At 44.6% G+C, this 19,700-nt stretch overlaps 1 protein-coding gene across 1 annotated transcript in view; it reads right to left on the reverse strand.

Moving 5' to 3' along the window:
• Positions 1 to 18,296, reverse strand: part of FAM3C (FAM3 metabolism regulating signaling molecule C) — a 31,915-nt gene extending 13,619 nt beyond the window's left edge. The window contains exons 1-2 of the mRNA XM_075429156.1: positions 18,164 to 18,296; positions 1,606 to 1,666 (exon numbers count right to left, since the gene is read on the reverse strand). Of these exons, the coding sequence (XP_075285271.1) occupies positions 1,606 to 1,618 (13 nt within the window). The 5' untranslated portion in view covers positions 1,619 to 1,666; positions 18,164 to 18,296. The remainder of the gene's footprint in view (positions 1 to 1,605; positions 1,667 to 18,163) is intronic.
• Between the last annotated feature and the right edge of the window lie 1,404 nt (positions 18,297 to 19,700).

Below are 19,700 nucleotides of genomic sequence, written 5' to 3' on the forward strand. Positions count from 1 at the left end.
CTTATGTACTCCTGCAGATCTCAGACTGCTGCTGTGATGGGCTGTTCAGAAAGCCTTCAAATAGACAGATTACTCAGCCCTTAGGAGGATAAGAGATGCTAATCAGTCATTCCAAAAGGCTAAAAAAAAGATAAGGGGATAGAAAAAAGAAATGAAAGATGAAGAAAGAGATACAACTTTTTTGTTTGCTTGTAGTTCGGTCTTCCTCTCCCACTCTCCCTTTTCATGCATGTAACCACATACATACTGTGTAAGAAAACACAGATGCAAACTGAATTTAAAAATACTATGCTGGAACTCCAAAGATCATTGCACTTGAAGGGAAGCAAACCACATGTAAGCATGAGAGAAAACAGATGAGCCGAACATATGTTAAGAAGTGGAGAGAAGGTTTTCAAAGCAACACTGCTAAAAAAGACAAGATGGTACCAGATTTTGGAATGTGTCATCTGGCAAGTGGCACTTGGAGAGCATGTTGTTTCAGTAGACAGTGGGCGAGATAAACGAGAACTCCATCTGAGCACTAATCATCCCCTCCACTCTACATCCTGAGCCCTTCAACTGAACCGTGAGCACTCCCTGTAAGGGGGAGGTAAGAAATCCCCCAGAAAAACCTTCTAGAACTTGAACCAAAACCAGCCTGCTTGCTACAGGTTAAACATTCTACAGGAACTGCCGTATCTTCTTTGTCTCAGGGTTTTAGCAACAAAAGTAGTTAGATGGAAGAAAAAAAGAGGTCTGGAAAAGTCATTTTCCAAGCGATTCAGCCATCTTCTAAAAATTGCAGCATTTTCCAGTTCTTTATCAGATTTACTTTAGCAGGTTGCTCCCGGTTATACATATTGAGGTTAATAAAACAACTTTAGCATCAGTGGCAAAAGTCAGGATTAATTTCATGCATTAAGAAGGTTAATGTGTGACTAACCTTCTTGGAAAAGGGGGTGTCATTGTCTCCTAGAAGAGCCAACACTTGCTCCTTCTGCAACATAACGCTACAACTACTGATGAAAGTGCAACGCATCAGAAACTCAAACCTGTTCAACTGCCACACAGGCTATTCTACCGCAAGGAAATGTCTAAAATAGAATTTTCTTGAAGTGTTACATTGGCAAAGATCTTATTTTTACAACCACTACACCTTCTGCAAAGCAAAATCAGTTTCTCAAACCCTGTACTACAGTAACTTACCTCTATGAAAAGGCTTTTACAGCTTTCAAACTTCCAGTAACCACTCAGGAAGTTTCTGATGCTATATTAATAGTGCATAGCACTTTTGGTTGGGTTGTGAGGCAGGGAAGAAATCACTTAAGACATTAATTAGCCATTTCCTTATTCCTTCATCATCTTACGGAATTAGCAACCAAAGTATGTCAAGTCATAGCACCTTAACCAGTGACTGCTGATCAGCTGAAGCGTTTTAACCAGCTGCTTGCTCTTACACCATCCCAAATTCCAAAATTAGTTTCATTAAACATCAATTAAATGGAACAACAATGTCTGTTATGCCATTTAAGTCTGTTTTAAAACATTGTCACAACTTGTGAAACAAATGCTATCAAGAACATTAACAAGTGACAAAAGTCTGATTTTACTGAGCACTCTTACCTGCTATTCTCATGTTTAGTCTTCAGGCAGCTAATGGCACTACTGCATTAAAAAGAGCCACCTAGGGAAAAAGAAAAGTACAACATTGTAATTACAGCCAAATAAGCACTTTTGTAATGAGCTAACAGTAAAAAACCGCGATTGATATTCTAGCCAATAACATTAATGACAATTGTCCTGAATACCTAGTTCTTAACACTTACAGTGAAAGGAAGAAGATTAAAGATGGATTTCTGATGTATTGCTTTCATTTGTTACTCCATGAAACAAGCGCGCTGAAAAACCATTCATGTAATTTCATCAAATCCACTACAAATGCTATTCAACTTTCAACCCTTCCGTATGTGACATAAGTATGTATCACTGCTGTATCTAAGCAGTCTTTGATTTCCTAAAGCTACGCGATAAAAGTCACCTCTATCTGTTTGCTTCAAAGTCCTAGCAACTTTCAGATGCAAGTTGTTATCTGGCAACATAACAAAGCAAATTATGCTTTGGAAAGAAAAAGATTTAAGCATTTTGGCCTTCAGGACCCTGCACAAACTGCATTCAGTGGAACTGAAAGAATCATAGAATCATAGGCTGGAAAAGACCTCTAAGATCATCTAGTCCAACCATCCACCCAACACCACCATGCCTGCTAAACCATGTCCCGAAGTGCCACATCTACACGTTTTCTGAACACCTCCAGGGATGGGGACTCAACCACCTCCCCGGGCAGCCTGTTCCAATGCCTGACCACTCTTTCAGTAAAGAAATTTTTCCTAATACCCAATCTAAACCTCCTTTGACACAACTTGAGGCCATTGCCTCTCATCCTATCGCTAGTTACTTGGGAGACGAGACCAACACCCACCTCACTACAACCTCCTTTCAAGGTAGTTGTAGAGAGCAATAAGGTCCCCCCTCAGCCTCTTCTCCAGACTCAACAGCCCCAGCTTCCTCAGCCTCTCCTCATAAGCCTTGTGCTCTAGACCCCTCACCAGCCTCGTTGCCCTTCTCTGGGCACGCTCCAGCAACTCAGTGTTTTTCTTGTAGTGAGGGGCCCAAAACTGAACACACTACTCCAGGTGTGGCCTCACCAATGCCAAGTACAGGGGCACGGTCACCTCCCTACTCCTGCTGGTCACACTATTCCTGACACAAGCCAGGATGCTGTTGGCCTTCTTGGCCACCTGGGCACACTGCTGGCTCATGTTCAGCCAGCTGTTGACCAACACCCCCAGGTCCTTTTCTTTCCGGACAGCTTTCCAGCCACTCCTCCCCAAGCCTGTAGCGTTGTATGGGGTTGTTGTGACTGAAGTGCAAGACCCAGCACCTGGCCTAGTTGAACCTCATACAGTTGGCCTCAGCCCATTGATCCAGCCTGTTCAGACCCCTCTGCAGAGCCTTCCTACCCTCCAGCAGATCAACACTCCGGCCCAGCTTGGTGTCATCTGCAATGCAATGCAATCTATGCGTTACAGAAATATAACAACACATTTGCCACTCAGAGCAGCACTGAGAAGATTTGTGTGATGGTCAATGGTGACACAAGCACCAGCCCTAGAACTGAGACTACTTCAGAATAAACTGAAAACCATTGCCTATATGCAAATACCACAAGTAAACACCCAAAAGTTTCTTCTTGTGAAGAGCTTGCCACCACGTAAAGTCAAAACAGGGCACAGCCTACCCATACTCTACTCACAGGTTACCACCTCCTCCTCATGCAAGCCCCTGTCCCCACGCCATGCCACATCTCTTGCCCAGAGAGCAAGCTGCTGGCCCGCGGCTGCTGCTGACTCTGCACCATGGTCATGCTCAGCCATGCTCACACTGCACCAAGCTTGGACATGTTCTGTCTTGAGTTCCCTCTACTCCTGATTCAAGAAGCTCAGAGCAAAAGTGACCACGTACAGCCACTTCGCACTCACAGCACTGAAATGGTATCTATGCAAATCAGGTTTGGCAAACACTGTAATCCTTACTAATTAAATATTACATATCCATTAGACACACAGTAATTTGTTTTACAACACTTAAGTAGATTAAGCATGTAAAAAAATTTTTTTTAATTAATTCAAATTAGAATTTGCTTGAAAACAGTACGCTACCTGAACTGTTCCATCTCATCATCATAAACAAGAAAGAGCCCTCAGTTACTTCAAAAAAATATGCAAGGCATTCAGACAAATAACAGTCTGTAATTAGTACTTCCTTTCTGGATTAACCCCCCCCCCCCATTATTTCTGAATTTGCATTTTGCTGCATAACTACTTACGTTTAATATGACACAAGAAAACCTGCTGGCATTCACGAATCTTGTTGGATCATCTATACTGAGGCCAGATTTGAAAACGTTCAATAAACTGTAATTGCAGTCCAAGTAGTATAGCAGTAGTTGTAGTCCACACCCCCACCACAAAAGCTACAGCATCCCTAACACTCTGCAGACCTATGCCATGATTTTGAAAACCATCAAAAACATTCTCTTTAGAAAGTATTTGAAAAACTATTGTTATTAGAAGTCAAGAAATCCAAATCATTTGGAGAAGATCACCAAAACCCCCACGTAGTTCTCATGGTCTATGCTAGGAAGGAAAAACTGATATTACAGAAACAACCTTTTGCCTTAACTCAGTATCTGCAAGTTCAGCGATTTGCATCCAGATCCTCTTTGCCAAAGACACAGTCATTGTGCTCTATTGCTTCAAGTTTCCAAGAAAACGGTCAGCAGAGAAATAAACAGGAAAAAACCAAACACAAGTATAGAAATATTTATTTCTACTCCATAAGAATTTGAACATAAGTATCAACAAAGTCTAAAAAGCAGACAAATGTTTATGAATGCTAAGGCTGTACTACAAGGGAAATCTCATAGCATATTATGGACATAATGCATCCATTCTGTTTACAGCCACATATATCCATATATAGTATATTCTTTCACAGAAAGACTAGCATTTATCTGTCTTACAGAAAGGCAAAAAGAATATGCCAAGGCAGACAAACTAATTTCATTTCAAAGTCTGCGAACAGAATTATCCTAAGCTCCTTTCTCTCCTCTCCTCACCCCCAGAAATACATCAACATTAAAATAAACACGTACTGTAGTTTGAATAACCACGAGCTTAAGTCAGCACTGAAAACAAAAAGTTTCCTCTTTTTGTTTGACTATAAAAAACACATCACAAATTCAAAGCATAAGAGGAAGAATATGAACAAAACCAAAAAGCAGAAATTAAGTGAAACGATCACATCATCCAACCTTGACTGTAGAATGCCTTTCCGATTGCATGCATCCACCCATCTCCATGATCATTATTTGTTGCAATCACTCAACAGATAAGATGCATTTTTTTAAAAAAAGTAAATGTTTCCTTGACTTAGAAAAAAATAAAAATTAATGTTATTCCTCAATTTGAAAGGAATTTTAAGTTATGTAGAGATTCTTTTCCTAAATTACAGTATACCAAAAAAATGTGGGTTTTGATGTACAGAATATAGGAATGCTACAGTACATATCAACGTTGCACAGCTTTTTCCAGTGGTGAGAGACCTTGATTTATGAATGCCAAGTCCTTTTCCTATATAGTATTATCTTACATTTATTTTTTTAATTAAAGACAGAACAGGAATAAACTAGGACAGCCCATGAGCCCTCATGAATGTGTATAGACCATTACTCCACAACTTTCATACAATTACAGAAGTGATATAAAAACGGATGTGGAATTTCTAGTAGTGCTTAGTTTAGGATCCTTTAAAAACAAAGAACACAGGGCCACAACTGAGCTTGCGCAGACTCAGATGCACAAAACCAGTACAAACAACATTCCTTCAACTGCTTTAGGAATCCCAAACGCTATTTCTCTCCTCTTTGACATAAGATGCCATCACGCAGAGGCAGCAGCAGAATTACAACCCAATTATCTTCTTGACTTCTTAGTGTCCAGTAATATTAATAACCACTTTACCACTATATTAACATAATTTATCTGTCAGGCAGTAGAAGGCTCACATTTATCACTTGCTAGTCAGAGACTGAGGCAGAAGGTGCAGCCTACAGCAGCGTCTACAGGTAGCACTCTGATGAGCAGAGTGGAACCCTAAACAGATGCAAAGGCCGAGGAGAGCACCACAAAACAACAGGCAACAGAAGCGATCAACATCTACAAATCACAAAGTAAAAAGGCTGGATTTGGAGAAGCATTTTATTGTATGATTGTGAAACATGGACTTTCTTCAGATTGTTTCCTTAGTGCAGAACTTAAGAGGTTTATCAGTCAAGGTCTAAAACTTGGGCAGTGGAAAGAAACCAAGAAATCCCTCACATGCAGCATCAAGCGCCTTGAAACAAGAACCTGAAACCAGTGCCTTCAGATGCCGGTTTTCCTCTGCGTCAAGAGAAAAGAAGTTGTTACTCCCCAGGATCGGCTACCGGAAGGAGAGGTGTGGCAAATCGCAGGTTTACATCTATCATGGACAGCAGTAAAGGTACTTAAAGTCAGAACAAATTCTAGTTACAATCAGCATAGTCAATATCTGCACGTGGCACATGCATTTGTTCACAAGATGAATATCACTCAGAATTTCAGCTGTTCTATTAAACTTCCGATATTCCTATTGTCAAAGGAATCTTGTGCAACTCTTCATGAGGCTGGAGGAGCATGCTCTCCTACCATCTGACTCGGTGTTAAAGGTGCGGACAGATCTTCTCTCAGCAACAACCACATCTGTCAAAGAGCTTTCTGAACTCTGCTGCCTGTCATTGCCAATTCACAGGAGCCAGCATCCAGAACAATCAGTGGCAAGACATGCAGACCAGTGACCTCTCAACTACAGTAAGCCACATCCACATCCTGAATAAAGAGCACAAACCTACAAAGAGGTTGTGGTCTACAGGCTGGTAGAGTCAGGCCTCTTGTCAGCAGGTGGCAGATGTTTTTCTTACAACGCTTTGATGATGCTCACCATCAGCCAAGCTCAGCCCGCCAGCCACGCTGGTCCAGCGAGACGGTGAATCCCATCATAAAGCTGTGAAATATTGAATAGTAGAAAATAAAGGAGGGAATGCTTTGTTAGTTAAACTGATGCAGAAGCTTCTCCTGGACAAGGTCCTGTGCAGCCTGCTGTAGGCGACCCTGCTGTGGCAGGGGGGTTGGACTGGATGACCCACAGAGGTCCCCTCCAACCCCTACCATTCTGTGATTCTCTCTGAACTGGCGCAACACAATGGAGTTGCTGACAAAAGCGAAAGCCAGCAGACAGGCAAGAAGCTGGTGTTGCTATATTGGCGAGTTCAGAAATTGCTCTTCCAGCACAGCCCAGCACATGGGTTGCTCAATCCCTCAAAAACAGGAAGGAAAAGGTAGACAGCTCACTGAAGCAGAGAACACACGAAGTTACAGGTTATAAATCCTTTTTAAACACTGACATGTCATTGTCCAATTCCCTGAACGGAGTTGCTCATCTATCTATGCAGAAAAGAGTTATTTATTCTGGATGCAAACTACTTGGGAGTAGATTTGTGGAAAGACAGTTTGGAGTTGAGGTTACTGGTTGCTTTCTGCTACTCCACCCATCCTTGTGCATTATATTTTGTCTCAAGCCAGGGCAATTTCCAGATGCTGTGATTTCCAGTGCCAAAGCAATTCCAAACAACCCCAAGGACAGCCCAAAATGCTACACATAGGCCAACATAACAAAAGTAGAAGAAAAACAGAAAACATCAGCTTACAACAACAAATAAAAGGGCAAAAAGGGCTTTCCCTCACTCTGCTCCACTTGTTGATTAACTTGTGTGGGGATGACAGACTCAGCACAAATCTGACAAATTTAGTACATACATCCACACAGCTATGGCACATATTTTGATATATACAAAAAACTAGCTTCAATCAGCAGAGCAGCAGATACTTGCTTTTAAAAAAGTGCCCTGTTGCCTCTTGAGGGAACCCTGCCAGGTACTTCACACAAGGAGCTTATATTACAATTTCATTTAGGAAAACGATGAACCTACAATCCTGCCAAGCAAATCATTATCATGTTTTATTAAATGATATAAAGTTTCTAACATGCCAAGACTAAGCTCTTTCCGCATTCATTTGTTAGATATGATGGTCATTAAGCAAGTTTTCTTCATAGAATCAAGGTGCAAGAGGAAACTGTATTCAGGTGAATAAAGTAATTGATAAAAAACAGACAAACATTAATACTGCCACACTGACGTAACACTGAACAAAAATCCAGATTTCAGTCCCGAGCTGAATGCAGTTCAATGTGGTCTTTCTCAGCCTTGCTCAATGCTCTTGCCCAGAGACGGTGCCATGGGACACACATCACTCCGGTGCAGCCTCTGCTCTACTTACTGTGCGTAAAACCTCTGGCCACTTGAAATGTACTTCTGTTATAAGGGTTTTTCAAATACGATTGCAATAAATGTTTTTACGGGTAATAATGAAACATGCAGACTTAGCCTACTCCATTCCCAGGACAGCAGTATTTCCATTAGCGATTTGATAGCGTGCATAGAAGAGGACCCAGGGAACTACAGGCCGGTCAGCCTCACCTCCATCCCGGGAAAGGTGATGGAGCAGCTTATCCTGGAGGCCATCATGAAGCAAGTGGAAGAAAAGAAGGTTATCAGGAGTAGTCAGCATGGATTCACCAAGGGGAAATCATGCCTGACCAATCTGATAGCTTTCTACGATGACATGACTGGCTGGGTAGACGAAGGGAGAGCCGTGGATGTTATCTACCTTGACTTCAGCAAGGCTTTCGACACAAGTCTCCCATGATATCCTCCTGGGGAAGCTGAGGAAGTGTGGGCTGGATGAGTGGTCGGTGAAGTGGATAGAGAACTGGCTGAATGGCAGAACTCAGAGGGCTGTCATCAGCGGCGCTGAGTCTAGTTGGAGGCTGGTGACAAGTGGTGTCCCTCAGGGGTCAGTACTGGGCCCAGTCTTATTTAACTTCTTCATCAACGACCTGGATGAAGAGTTAGAATGTACCCTCAGCAAGTTTGCTGATGACACCAAACTGGGAGGTGTGGTAGATACACCGGAAGGCTGTGCTGCCATTCAGCGTGACCTGGATAGGCTGGAGAGCTGGGCAGAGAGGAACCTGATGAGGTTCAACAAGGGCAAGTGCAGGGTCCTGCACCTGGGGAGGAACAACCTCATGCACCAGTACAGGCTTGGGGTGGACCTGCTGGAGAGCAGCTCTGCGGAGAGGGACCTGGGTGTCCTGGTGGACGACAGGTTAACTATGAGCCAGCAGTGTGCCCTGGCTGCCAAGAAAGCCAATGGGATCCTGGGGTGCATCAAGAAGAGTGTGTCCAGCAGGACAAGGGAGGTTCTCCTTCCCCTGTACACTGCCCTGGTGAGGCCTCATCTGGAGTACTCTGTCCAGTTCTGGGCTCCCCTGTTCAAGAAGGATGAAGAGCTACTGGAGAGAGTCCAGCGGAGGGCTACAAGGATGGTGAGGGGACTGGAGCATCTCCACTACGAGGAGAGGTTGAGGGAACTGGGCTTGTTCAGCCTGAAGAAGAGAAGGCTGCGAGGGGACCTTATAAATGCCTACAAATATCTGAAGGGTGGGTGTCAGGAGGATGGGGCCAAGCTCTTTTCAGTGGTGCCCAGTGACAGGACAAGGGGCAATGGGCACAAACTGAGGCACAGGAAGTTCCGTCTGAACATGAGGAGGAACTTCTTCTCTCTGAGGGTGACGGAGCACTGGAACAGGCTGCCCAGGGAGGTTGTGGAGTCTCCTTCTCTGGAGATATTCAAGACCCGCCTGGACAAGGTCCTGTGCAGCCTGCTGTAGGTGACCCTGCTTCGGCGGGGGGGTTGGACTAGATGACCCACAGAGGTCCCTTCCAACCCCTACTATTCTGTGATTCTGTGATAGATGATACTTATGAAACAGGCACACAAAAACAAGCAGAGATGAGAGGCTAGAATTTACAAGGTCAAGATAATTTTGAATTCTGACCGTAGCTGACTAGAAAAAGGATGCAAAAATTAACAACAATACTCAGTAACACTTCAAAATGGACATCAATGTGGCAAAACACACAGCAGTAATGAAGAAAAGGATCTGAGAGATTACAGCAGATCTCCGATATTTGGGTCAACAATGTAGTCCTGCTGCAGAAGTGTAACTGCTCCTTGTGAACCGTACCAATAGGACTGCTGTGTGTGAAACAAAAAGCAATTATTTTCCTCCGCCTAAACAAACAAAAAATACTCTGCTCTATGTGCTATCTGGAGTTTTAACTGAGACCCATATGTATTTTTTCATAAGTCTATCTTAAACCATAATCCCCAAATGGAAGAATCTAGATAAAAATTACATGACCTAAATAAAACAATTAAGGGCTAAAAGAATCACGTTTGCTTTGCAAGGAATGAAAAGGACAGGACAAGGGGCAATGGGCACAAACTGAAGCACAGGAAGTTCCAGCTGAACATGAGGAAGAACTTCTTCCCTGTGAGGGTGATAGAGCACTGGAACAGGTTGCCCAGGGAGGTTGTGGAGTCTCCTTCTCCGGAGATATTCAAGACCTGCGTGGACAAGGTCCTGTGCAGCCTGCTCTAGGTGACTCTGCTTCGGCAGGGGGGTTGGACTGGATGACCCACAGAGGTCCCTTCCAATCCCTACCATTCTGTGATTCTGTGAACTGTGAAAGCAAAGACAAAAGGAAGGAACAGACACCTTTGTCTCCTACCTCCAAAGTGTCATTTAAAAATTGTTTTTTATAAGGTGCTGAGATGGACTGTTCTCTATATCCACTGGTTGCTGCTTATCTGTATGTAGCTACACTGTTGAAGAAAAACAACTTTCCAACTCTAGAAAAATACAAGAGACAGGTTTTCTTAACGTAGGTAGTCTACAAGGTGTGCATTGGTGTCCTCTTCAATACTAATCCTGTATTTCTACACTACTACATGCCAATCTGTACCCAGATATGTAATACTAAATCTGTATCAGCCTGAGATGCCTTGAATTAAATTCAGAGGAAAATTCCCCCCCCAACAGGATTTAAAAGTCTGTATACTTTCAAAAATGGTCAAATAACACTATACCTGTTTTTATGTGTATTTACTATCTGTTCATATGAATAGCACACAAGCACACTGTACTAGAATTAGACAAACTTTCAAAATTACTTAGTACCAAAGAAAAAAAAAGGCTTGAGCTTTTATTTTTGTTTCTGAGTCATTAGTAGATTAGGACAGTGTTTATTTTTTGCAGCACAAACTGCCTTCCTCAATGATTAGCAGATGCCTTTTTTTTCCTGACAGAGAACAGCTGAAAAAAAGCCATTTTACCTTTTCACACCTGGTAAAACGCGACCAGCGAATCATTTAGTTTAATCCAGCCTCTGTTAATAGATATTTCAGTCTGTTGTTTTCAAGTAGTTCAAAGCCATGGTGGTTTTCTACTTAAAAAATACACAGTGAATTAGGTATGTCAGGGATAGCATTAGCTATTCTTATGTGAGCTCTGGTTTTAAACCAGTGCTTGTGCCAACCTGAATTACATGCCATGGACCAAACAGCTGAGACAGTCAAAATCATTCCAAGTCTAAATTTGAGTAGGAATCTAGGCTTCTAACAATCATTTTATTCAAATACAAGATGTATTTCCTTACCCAGATGATTGCTTACTCTTCTGCTAAGCTACATGTAGTTTTTCCACCATGTTTAGAAAATATATTTAATTTGAAACTAGTGAAGGGCACACATAGAAAAGAATTACATCTCTAAGAAAGTATCTACTGTAGTTCAATCTTATTATATAATCATGTATCATTTGTGTCTTCCAATACACAGGCTGTGACCCGAGTAGTTGCTCCCTACAGGCACTCCTACACCCATATGAATTCCTTGTGGTTATGGCAGAACTCCACACAGACAAAAGGTTTGTCCACACAGAACAACTTACAGAGTCCCGGATATGTATTTTTTTTCTTCCTCCTTTAAGTCAAATACTACCATGAAGTATAATTACTAACTTCTTACAAAAATTATACCACCTGAGTTATATTCTTACATATATATGTGTAAGACAGCTTGGTATTCTGACAACACTGACTTAGACCCAAAGTATTTGCTTGTTAAAACGAGATTTTATTTTACTTCTATCAATTGCTAATGAAACCCAGATATATTTAGCAAGTGAAACCCAAACTTCCTCTAAAATTAAAAATTGGTAATTCAGCTACCATTGAACATCCTATGCTGCAAATACTGCTATGTGGTTTCACTTCTAAGAAAGGAAATGTACATGAAAAGAAGCATTATGCCAGAGTGTTTTGATACCTGATGTGCAAAACAAATGTTTCCCAAATGACGTGTCAAATTACTGACCATGCAGGCTTTTGCTAGTGGCATCAATCCAGTACTTTAACCTTAGGCAACACATAAACTAGTCAGTCTCAAACAGAAAAAAATCTCCTGAATCCTGGGAAGCCCGAGATAAAAGCACTAAGTTATTCTTCCCACTGACAATGAAACTCAGTCCACATTCCTTTTGCAATTAAAACATTAATAAGCAAACAAACAAAAAAATATCAATCCCCAAACCAAAAAAAAAAAACCCAAACCCATAAACTCATATGAACCCAATCCTTTGAAGCTCTTCCCAAATATTACACAAAATTTACTGGTCCCTATATCCAAAAACAGGATTTATTTTACTGACCCTAAAATCCATACTATTTATATGCGATAAAGTAAACCGTACCATTGCTGCTGATGTACCTACTAAAGAGAATCTTTGTCCTGCATTTCATCGGGTTGGATAAAATCACATAGAGAAATTCAGATAGCTAAAATTCTCAAGGACAAATTGCCGAACCTCACTCACCCACTCGCCTTCCAACTTCACCACAAAGAAGTGCATTAATCTCACAACAGAGATTTAAGAGAGTGATGTTTAACATTTTCTTCTGTCAAATGATGAACAAACTATTTTGCAACTGCAGCACTGCTGCAGTTACCACCTGTTCAAAAGTTTAAAACCACCGATTTGTTTTCTGTCGTGTTTTTTTAAGACACAAATTACCATCTCAATTTCCTAAGACAGCAAAATCTGTTCAGTCTTTCCACAACAGGAAGAAGTAAATAAAGCTTTGCAACGCATTCATCTGCATGATCATCAGGTCTCACTCGAAACAAGGCGGTGCCAGAATCCAGTAGATGTTTCAAATGTACAACAGCTTTCACATCTTTGGATCAGTACGAAAATACCAAGGCTGTTATCAGAATAATGCATCACTACCATGCATCTTATCCAGCCCCACAGAGTAATAATTCTCAATAGAACTACCATACAGCAAGGTTATGGGTCTGAAGAACAATTAACATACATATAATTACTATGACTTGATATAACCACGCATGACCACAGCAGAAATTCATCCGAGGCTATGGTTACAGTATGTCACTTCACACTGGGGCCCATTTTAAATATGGCTATCAAGCAAGCAAGCAGAACAGGGAAGGAGCATTACCAACACTTCCTCTATAGGTCCAAGCTAAGTGCGGGAAGACCGATCTGCTCCTCTGCACTATTCTTCTCCCCAAGCACAACCAGAGTCTAAGATAGTAGCTTTAAGGTATCAAAATGAGATCATCATCTTATGAGTGATGTTACGAGATTCGTTTACTGCACACACCACCACACTGACCTTATCACAGAGCTGCACATCGGGACCAGACACGCAGCCAGGCACGGAGCTACTGTATACTGTGCAAGGCAGAGAGGATCGAGGGTACTGATAGTAGCAAGGGGCATCACCGCATGCTACTGCCAAAACAACACGCTACTACCAAGCATTTAAGCGTCCTTAACAGAAGGTCAGCACAATCTGAGGCTGCTTGTTGGCGAGGAGTTTTAACCTCTGCTCAGCAGCAAGCTCATCTCAACAGGAAGTACTCCCAAGTGACAACCACTGCTCAGAGCATTGTTGGCATCTCTCCCTCCTCTTCCTCTAAGGGATACAGAAACCCTTACTCCACCACAGAGTGCCTTCTCATCCACTCATCTCCCATGTGAGACAGCACTTAGCTTTGGCCTTTTGCAGTACAGAGTGCCACTGGCTGAGGGAAGCACCTTGCAGAGAAAGCACCATGCGTCAGCTCATGGGGAGCAGGGGCAGCAGCAGCACAGCAGGCCCAAGACGCAGAGGGGCCATGCTACACCCACAGGACTCTGCCAAGCGGGATCACGCTGCAGACAGGAGGCTGCTGTCTGTGACTAATAACCTCCACGCTGCACAATGCACCCAGAATCGCAGGGCTCCTGCGCTACAGGCAAGTCATTGCTACTAGTCCATATTAGCACTGGACAGGCCATCATTTGTGAGTGATGAGGTGGAAGGTGCTCAGAAACAGAGGGGAAGTCGGTCAGTTGAAAGATCCTTAACAGCTCTAGAACCACTCACTTCTTCCTACTGAAGACACAAAAGAGACAGCAACAAAAACTGCAGTCTCTAGGCTGGTTCCTGAACATGAAAGGATTAGCACAAATATCCATAACCTACCTCCTGGCTGGGTGCAATCTTCCAGCAACCAAACACATAAGATATACCTGAGAAGAATTAACTTCACAGCACAAACTTCTAGGGGCAATGTATTCCTTTTACGTGTGTGTATATATATATACATTTTCTATACTTCAGTATTTAGATAGCAATTCGTACATACCCCACTAACTAAAATCCAACAGAGCCATCTTCTCTCCTTTGACATTTTAAAATCTAAGGATCATTATAGGTGGGAAAAAGTAATGTGGGATAGCAAGTTACTGCACGCCATCACCTATGGAGAAATTTGCTGCATTCAGTACACATAAACTGATTTCAGGAACAGGGTCCCTCAGTGACAGAAGGACATTTACCACAGTGAGCTTACCACCGAGAGACTATACACAGCTGATGTGAAGATGCTGATATGCAATCACCGTGTACTGTAACAACTCTTGATGCCATGCCTCTCTGGATCATGCTGTTGTAAGAGAAATTCACCAATTATCACAGAAATTCCTGCAACAAACTTCTGCCTGAATCAACTCAAATGCCGCTCCAAAACCATTCAGGTGTCACTGATGTTCAGCTGATCAGCAAGCAAGCAAACAGCCACGGCAGTTCCCTCAACCACCTCACCTGGTTCTTGCAAGAATATCTGGGCTGATCCAAAAGCAGGAGTACGCATCTGGGAGCAGGTCAGCAGCCTTCTAGCAGTGGTAGTACTAGCTTATACCAGCTTAAATGTTTGTGAAATGATGACTGAACTAACTGGTGATACCAAAAAGGATCACAAAAAAAGGCCTTTGCTCCTAGGAGGTGGTTACTTTCTCCTTAGATAAAAGAAAACTGGAGAGTGGGAGAAGGGAAGCAAGGCAGCCAGGCACAAGAAGAAAGCAAGTCTTGTGAACAGAGGAGACTGTCATCTATTTTGACGTTAATTAAGATTTTAACTGGGCTCTCATGAGAACTAGCACACTTTTGTACATATAAACACATTGTGGAACTTTCTGCCATTAAACTGACCCAAGAGCAGGGCAGAGTTTACTCCAGCAACTATTTCTGTCCCAGTGGTCTTCCAAAGCTTCTCCCCTCTTGCACAAAGTCTCTTCCATATCCTCTTGGCACTGAGTGCCAACAAGAGCTGGAAAAAGCTATGTTGCAGCTCTGTCTGCAAATGAAGATATAAACTATTTTTGTATCATAGAAATATGGTACTGCATATGGTGAGCAAAAATAGTTGAACAATTCCAAAAGAGTAACTATTGATAACTCCCTGGGAAAACTTCAGTGTGACTGGATTTCAGGGAGCCTGGGTAAAATAATATTTAATACTGTCATCAATGACTTAAGCTACTGAATAGGGATAAGCTTTTCAAATGTGTGGATAACACCAAGATGCAGGCAGATGCAAACAAACTATAGAGCAGAATTAGAACTACAAATTATCCAGAAAAATTTTTTTTTCTTTTAAGAAAAAAAAAAAGACTAAAGTCCTCTCAGGATGCATACACTGTTAAGAAAATAATGAAGAGGCTATGCTTGGATTCACGGTTAGACACAGCATTTTAGATAATGAAGTAGGAAGCCAGGAGCCCCTATTTATAGGTTACAGATGCTTTAACATTCATCCGAGTCAAAAATTCTACTGCTAAGAAATGAGGTTTCAAGCAGCAATAACAGTTCAAAGTTATCTCCTCATCACCAGCCTTTCATGCTGTTGCTGGGCCTCAGGCCCAGATAGGACTAGAAAGCATGAAAATTCATGAGACAGGTGAGCTCACCTGTCAGGTTGCTCCAGCCCCACTCACTATTTCTGCAGGCCACATGATTTTGCTCAGTAAAGAAAGCTAACCCAGTAAAAGGGAATTAATATAATTTCTGCCAGATTAGCAGACAACTTTCAGGAGTGTCAGGAGGCAAAGCACAGCAGCACCAGGCTGTTAGATTCGCTCAGCCATCTCACAAAGTCTCATCGTAAGACTCTAAGACTGCTGACACTATTGCAGGTTACATTTTTCCTAAAGTAATCCTGAGAATTTACAGATAGTCTTGGTTTCAGATCAATGTGAGACTTCCCAGAGGGATCCTTTTGAACCTTGAAACAATGACAATAACTCCAGTGCTGCCGGAAATGATTGTCACAGGGTTGTGCAGCTGGCCACTGGCCGAAAAAACACGCAGGTTTACAGTAATTATGCCTTAAATTCTAAACTTTCTCAGCAGATTTTAGTGATAAACTCAAAACTGAACACATATATCACTTATATTAGAGCTCATGGAGATCCTGGTCACTCATATAAGTGGTAAGACTTGGAGGCCTTCCACTCGCATGTCAACCCTCTGACTTCACCGGGACTGTAGGTTTAAAAATCAGAAGCTAAGTTCTATTTGAATAACAATACGATACTTACATAGTACTGATCCATCTTGTGATCTTACAGAAGAAAAATCCCTCTCCCATATATTATGCTAATATTCTGAACAAGACCAGAGACTAAATATTCAACAGTAACAGTTCACTTCTTAAATATTAGCTTGCCAAAGCTTCATTAAATTCTCAAACTCTTTCTATATTATCACTCTCCTCCTAAAGCACTGAGAAAATTCTCATTAAACACAGAGCACACGTATTCCCTGAAGCACTCGGGCTGCACCTAGAGAAGCCAGGCAGTAGCATGTGGGTGCTCTACGGCGACTCGTATAACTATGTATTCCGCACTCTGACTGGGTGAGATGGTCAGGACTGCTGGCAAGAGACAGCAGCCACGGCGGGCAACAAACCAGGTGCCTCCTCCGCCCCGACGCCGCCAGATGTTATTACACAACTCCACCAAGCTATGAGCTTGTGAAGAGCCCACCTGCAGGCCTACAGCAAGTGACAGAACTTGTTTTGCCACATGGACACCTACGCAAACCAACAGAGGAAAAAGGTTTCCTCATGCTTAAAAGAATCCCTGGGGTGGAACAGGTGCTAATGACGAAATTCATCCCTTGATTAGTTTCCTAGGCTTAAAAAATTGAAAAAAAAAACCCCCACACAAAACCCACCAGAGCCTGTTGTGCACAGTCATTAATGAGCCGTTTCTGGGGTGACTGGGGGTTTTTTTCCTAAATAATTCTCCTATTAGTATTAAACACTTTGTTAAAAGAGGAGGACCGGCCAGCTAGATTCACCAGCAAAGAAGCACCACGGGCACACATAATATTGCAAAGAACACATGCCGTATGCAGAGATCTTTACAGAGGTCTGGAGCCGTTATCATTTAACCTCTTTTAAAGGTGAAAAAGCGGCAAGATCAAGAAAGCAGGCGAGTGATACAGCCCACCGGCAGCGCAGGCAGAACCGAAACGGTAGCCAGCACTTCCCTACCCAAAAATAAAAAAATAATAAGAGTGCAGAATGACTGTATTTTTCCCCACCTCAGCCACTCAGGGGCTGGAAGCCAAAGGAGCAGAGGCCGCCCAGACGGGACCTCCCCGCACGCTCTCCTCCCGCACCAGCTCCCCGCCGCTCCCCGCCACGGTGCGTTCGGCGCTCGGCTTGAACGGGAGCTGAGCCCCAACACCCAGCTGCCAAGGGCGGCCGGGACCCGCTGCTCTACGGCGGAGGGGAGCGAAGCCACTGCGACGCCGCTCCGCTTCCTCCCCCGAGCCCTCGACGCCTCTCTCCCTCCACCGGACCGGGGCGGGGGCCGCCGCCACACGGCGCCGGGCGCTCCCCGCCGGGCCCACGGAGCAGAGGACGCGGAGGGGAGACCCCGACCCGGGGAACGGGGAGGAGTGGAGGGGGAGCCCGGACCCGCTCGCCTGGTTACTCCGAGGGGCCTCGGCCCGCCTCGCCCCTCCCGGCGGCAGCTGCTGGGCAGCGCCAGGCGGCTCCGGGGAAGTCGCAGGGGCGGCGGAGGCGAGGGGAACGGGGAGCGCGATGCGCGCCCGGGCGGCAGAGCCAGCGGCAGGCTGAGGGGCAGGGGCCGCCCCAAGGAGCGGAGCCCGGGCGCCTGCCCCCCCCTATGCCCCGCGGAGAAGGCGAGCGCCTACCTGGGCTGTGCGGGCGCGGGCACGTCGCGCAGCGTCCCCTCAGCCGCCGCTCAGGCAGCCCCGGCCCGCCCGCCGGCGACGGAGCAGGAAGCCGAGCGCAGCCGCCGCGGAGGCAGAGGAGGGCGCGGGGGCGGCGCGCCCGCCCCCTACCGGTGGCGGACCGGCGGAGGGGCCGTCCCGTTAGGCGCGGCTGGGGGAGCGGGCGGAGCCTGCGCGACCCCCGAAGGCGCCGTGCAGAGGCCGGGTGAGGGTCGCCGGGCGTGGGGGCGGCTGCGCTGGGCTACGACTTTTTCGGATAAATTAATGAATTAAACTCAGAAAATGCCCGGCGTGTGGGCATCCGCCGCCGCGCGCCCGCGAGTGGCCGGCTGGGGGGTCGGCGTGCCGGCAGCCAGCCCGCTGCCCGGGCCCGGGGCGCTGGGCGGCTCTGCGAGGTGCTGAGGCGTGTTCTCTTTTATATTTTAAACACCTTTTTTTTTTTTTTTTTCCCCCCTCTCTCCAGACACACCAGAAGTTTTGCCTTAAAAAAAAAACCCAACTTATTTTTTTATAACCTTTTTGATCAGTAAGACAAACGTGGTCTCTGTTATCCCGTAAGAAGCAGCAGTAATCCCTTCTCTTCTTTACCCTTGGCTGTGCTCGGTGGCTACTGTTTCTTTTTTCCTTTTTTCTAATTTTTTTTGGTCTTTTTTTCTGTCCCGGGAGCTACCCCGGCCCCGCCGCGCGCGGGTGCGGGGAGGGAGGCGAGCGGGGGGGGCTGCGGCTGTCCCCGGGGCGGGGGCGGGTGCGGGCAGGGCCGGGCCGGGCAGTGGGCAGCGGGCAGCGGGCAGCGGGCAGCGGGCAGCCGGGCCAGCCAGCTCCGCTGCTGCCGAGCCGCGGAGAAAGCGCCGTGACAAAGCCAGCGCGGCACCTCTCTGGGCAGAGAGCAAAGCCGCAGTGACACACAGGGCGGGTCACACACCACCAAAGTCGGGGAGACTTTCCGTGTCCCACTTTACAGTTCTGGTTAACAGATCTTTCTTTTAATGGCTTTAAAATAGCGTACTTTGGTATCGTCTGCTCCTTGGTACAGGATGGTTGTCAGAACATCAATCAATTTCTTTAGTAAATTCTCACAGCACAGTGAAGTTTTGGGCATATTGTAACCTCAAAATGAGCAAAGAAATACCCGGTGGGAGCATTGCTCAAGAACAGAAAGACCTTGTAGCTTCTATTTCCAAGCAATGATCGTAGAATCACAGAATCATCACGGTTGGAAAAGACTTCTAAGATTATCAAGTCCAACCGTCGACCCAGCACCACCATGCCTGCTAAACCATGAGCTGTGTCTTAGTTTGACAGTTATTTCAGTGCTTCACCTATGAAGTTCCACTGCGTTCCCCTGGTTGTTTGCCGGGTGACACTGCCTACAGCAGAGACTCCCAAGGTCAGTGTGCTGAAGGAGGCTGGCTCCTTCCATACGGCAATGTTTGCAATAGAAACAAATGTTTAAAGAAGATTATGTAAGTAGCAGTGTCAATTTATTAGAAGGAGAAAT

Source organism: Opisthocomus hoazin, chromosome 8 (assembly GCF_030867145.1).
Source record: "Opisthocomus hoazin isolate bOpiHoa1 chromosome 8, bOpiHoa1.hap1, whole genome shotgun sequence".
In the NCBI taxonomy this organism is placed as follows: domain Eukaryota; kingdom Metazoa; phylum Chordata; class Aves; order Opisthocomiformes; family Opisthocomidae; genus Opisthocomus; species Opisthocomus hoazin.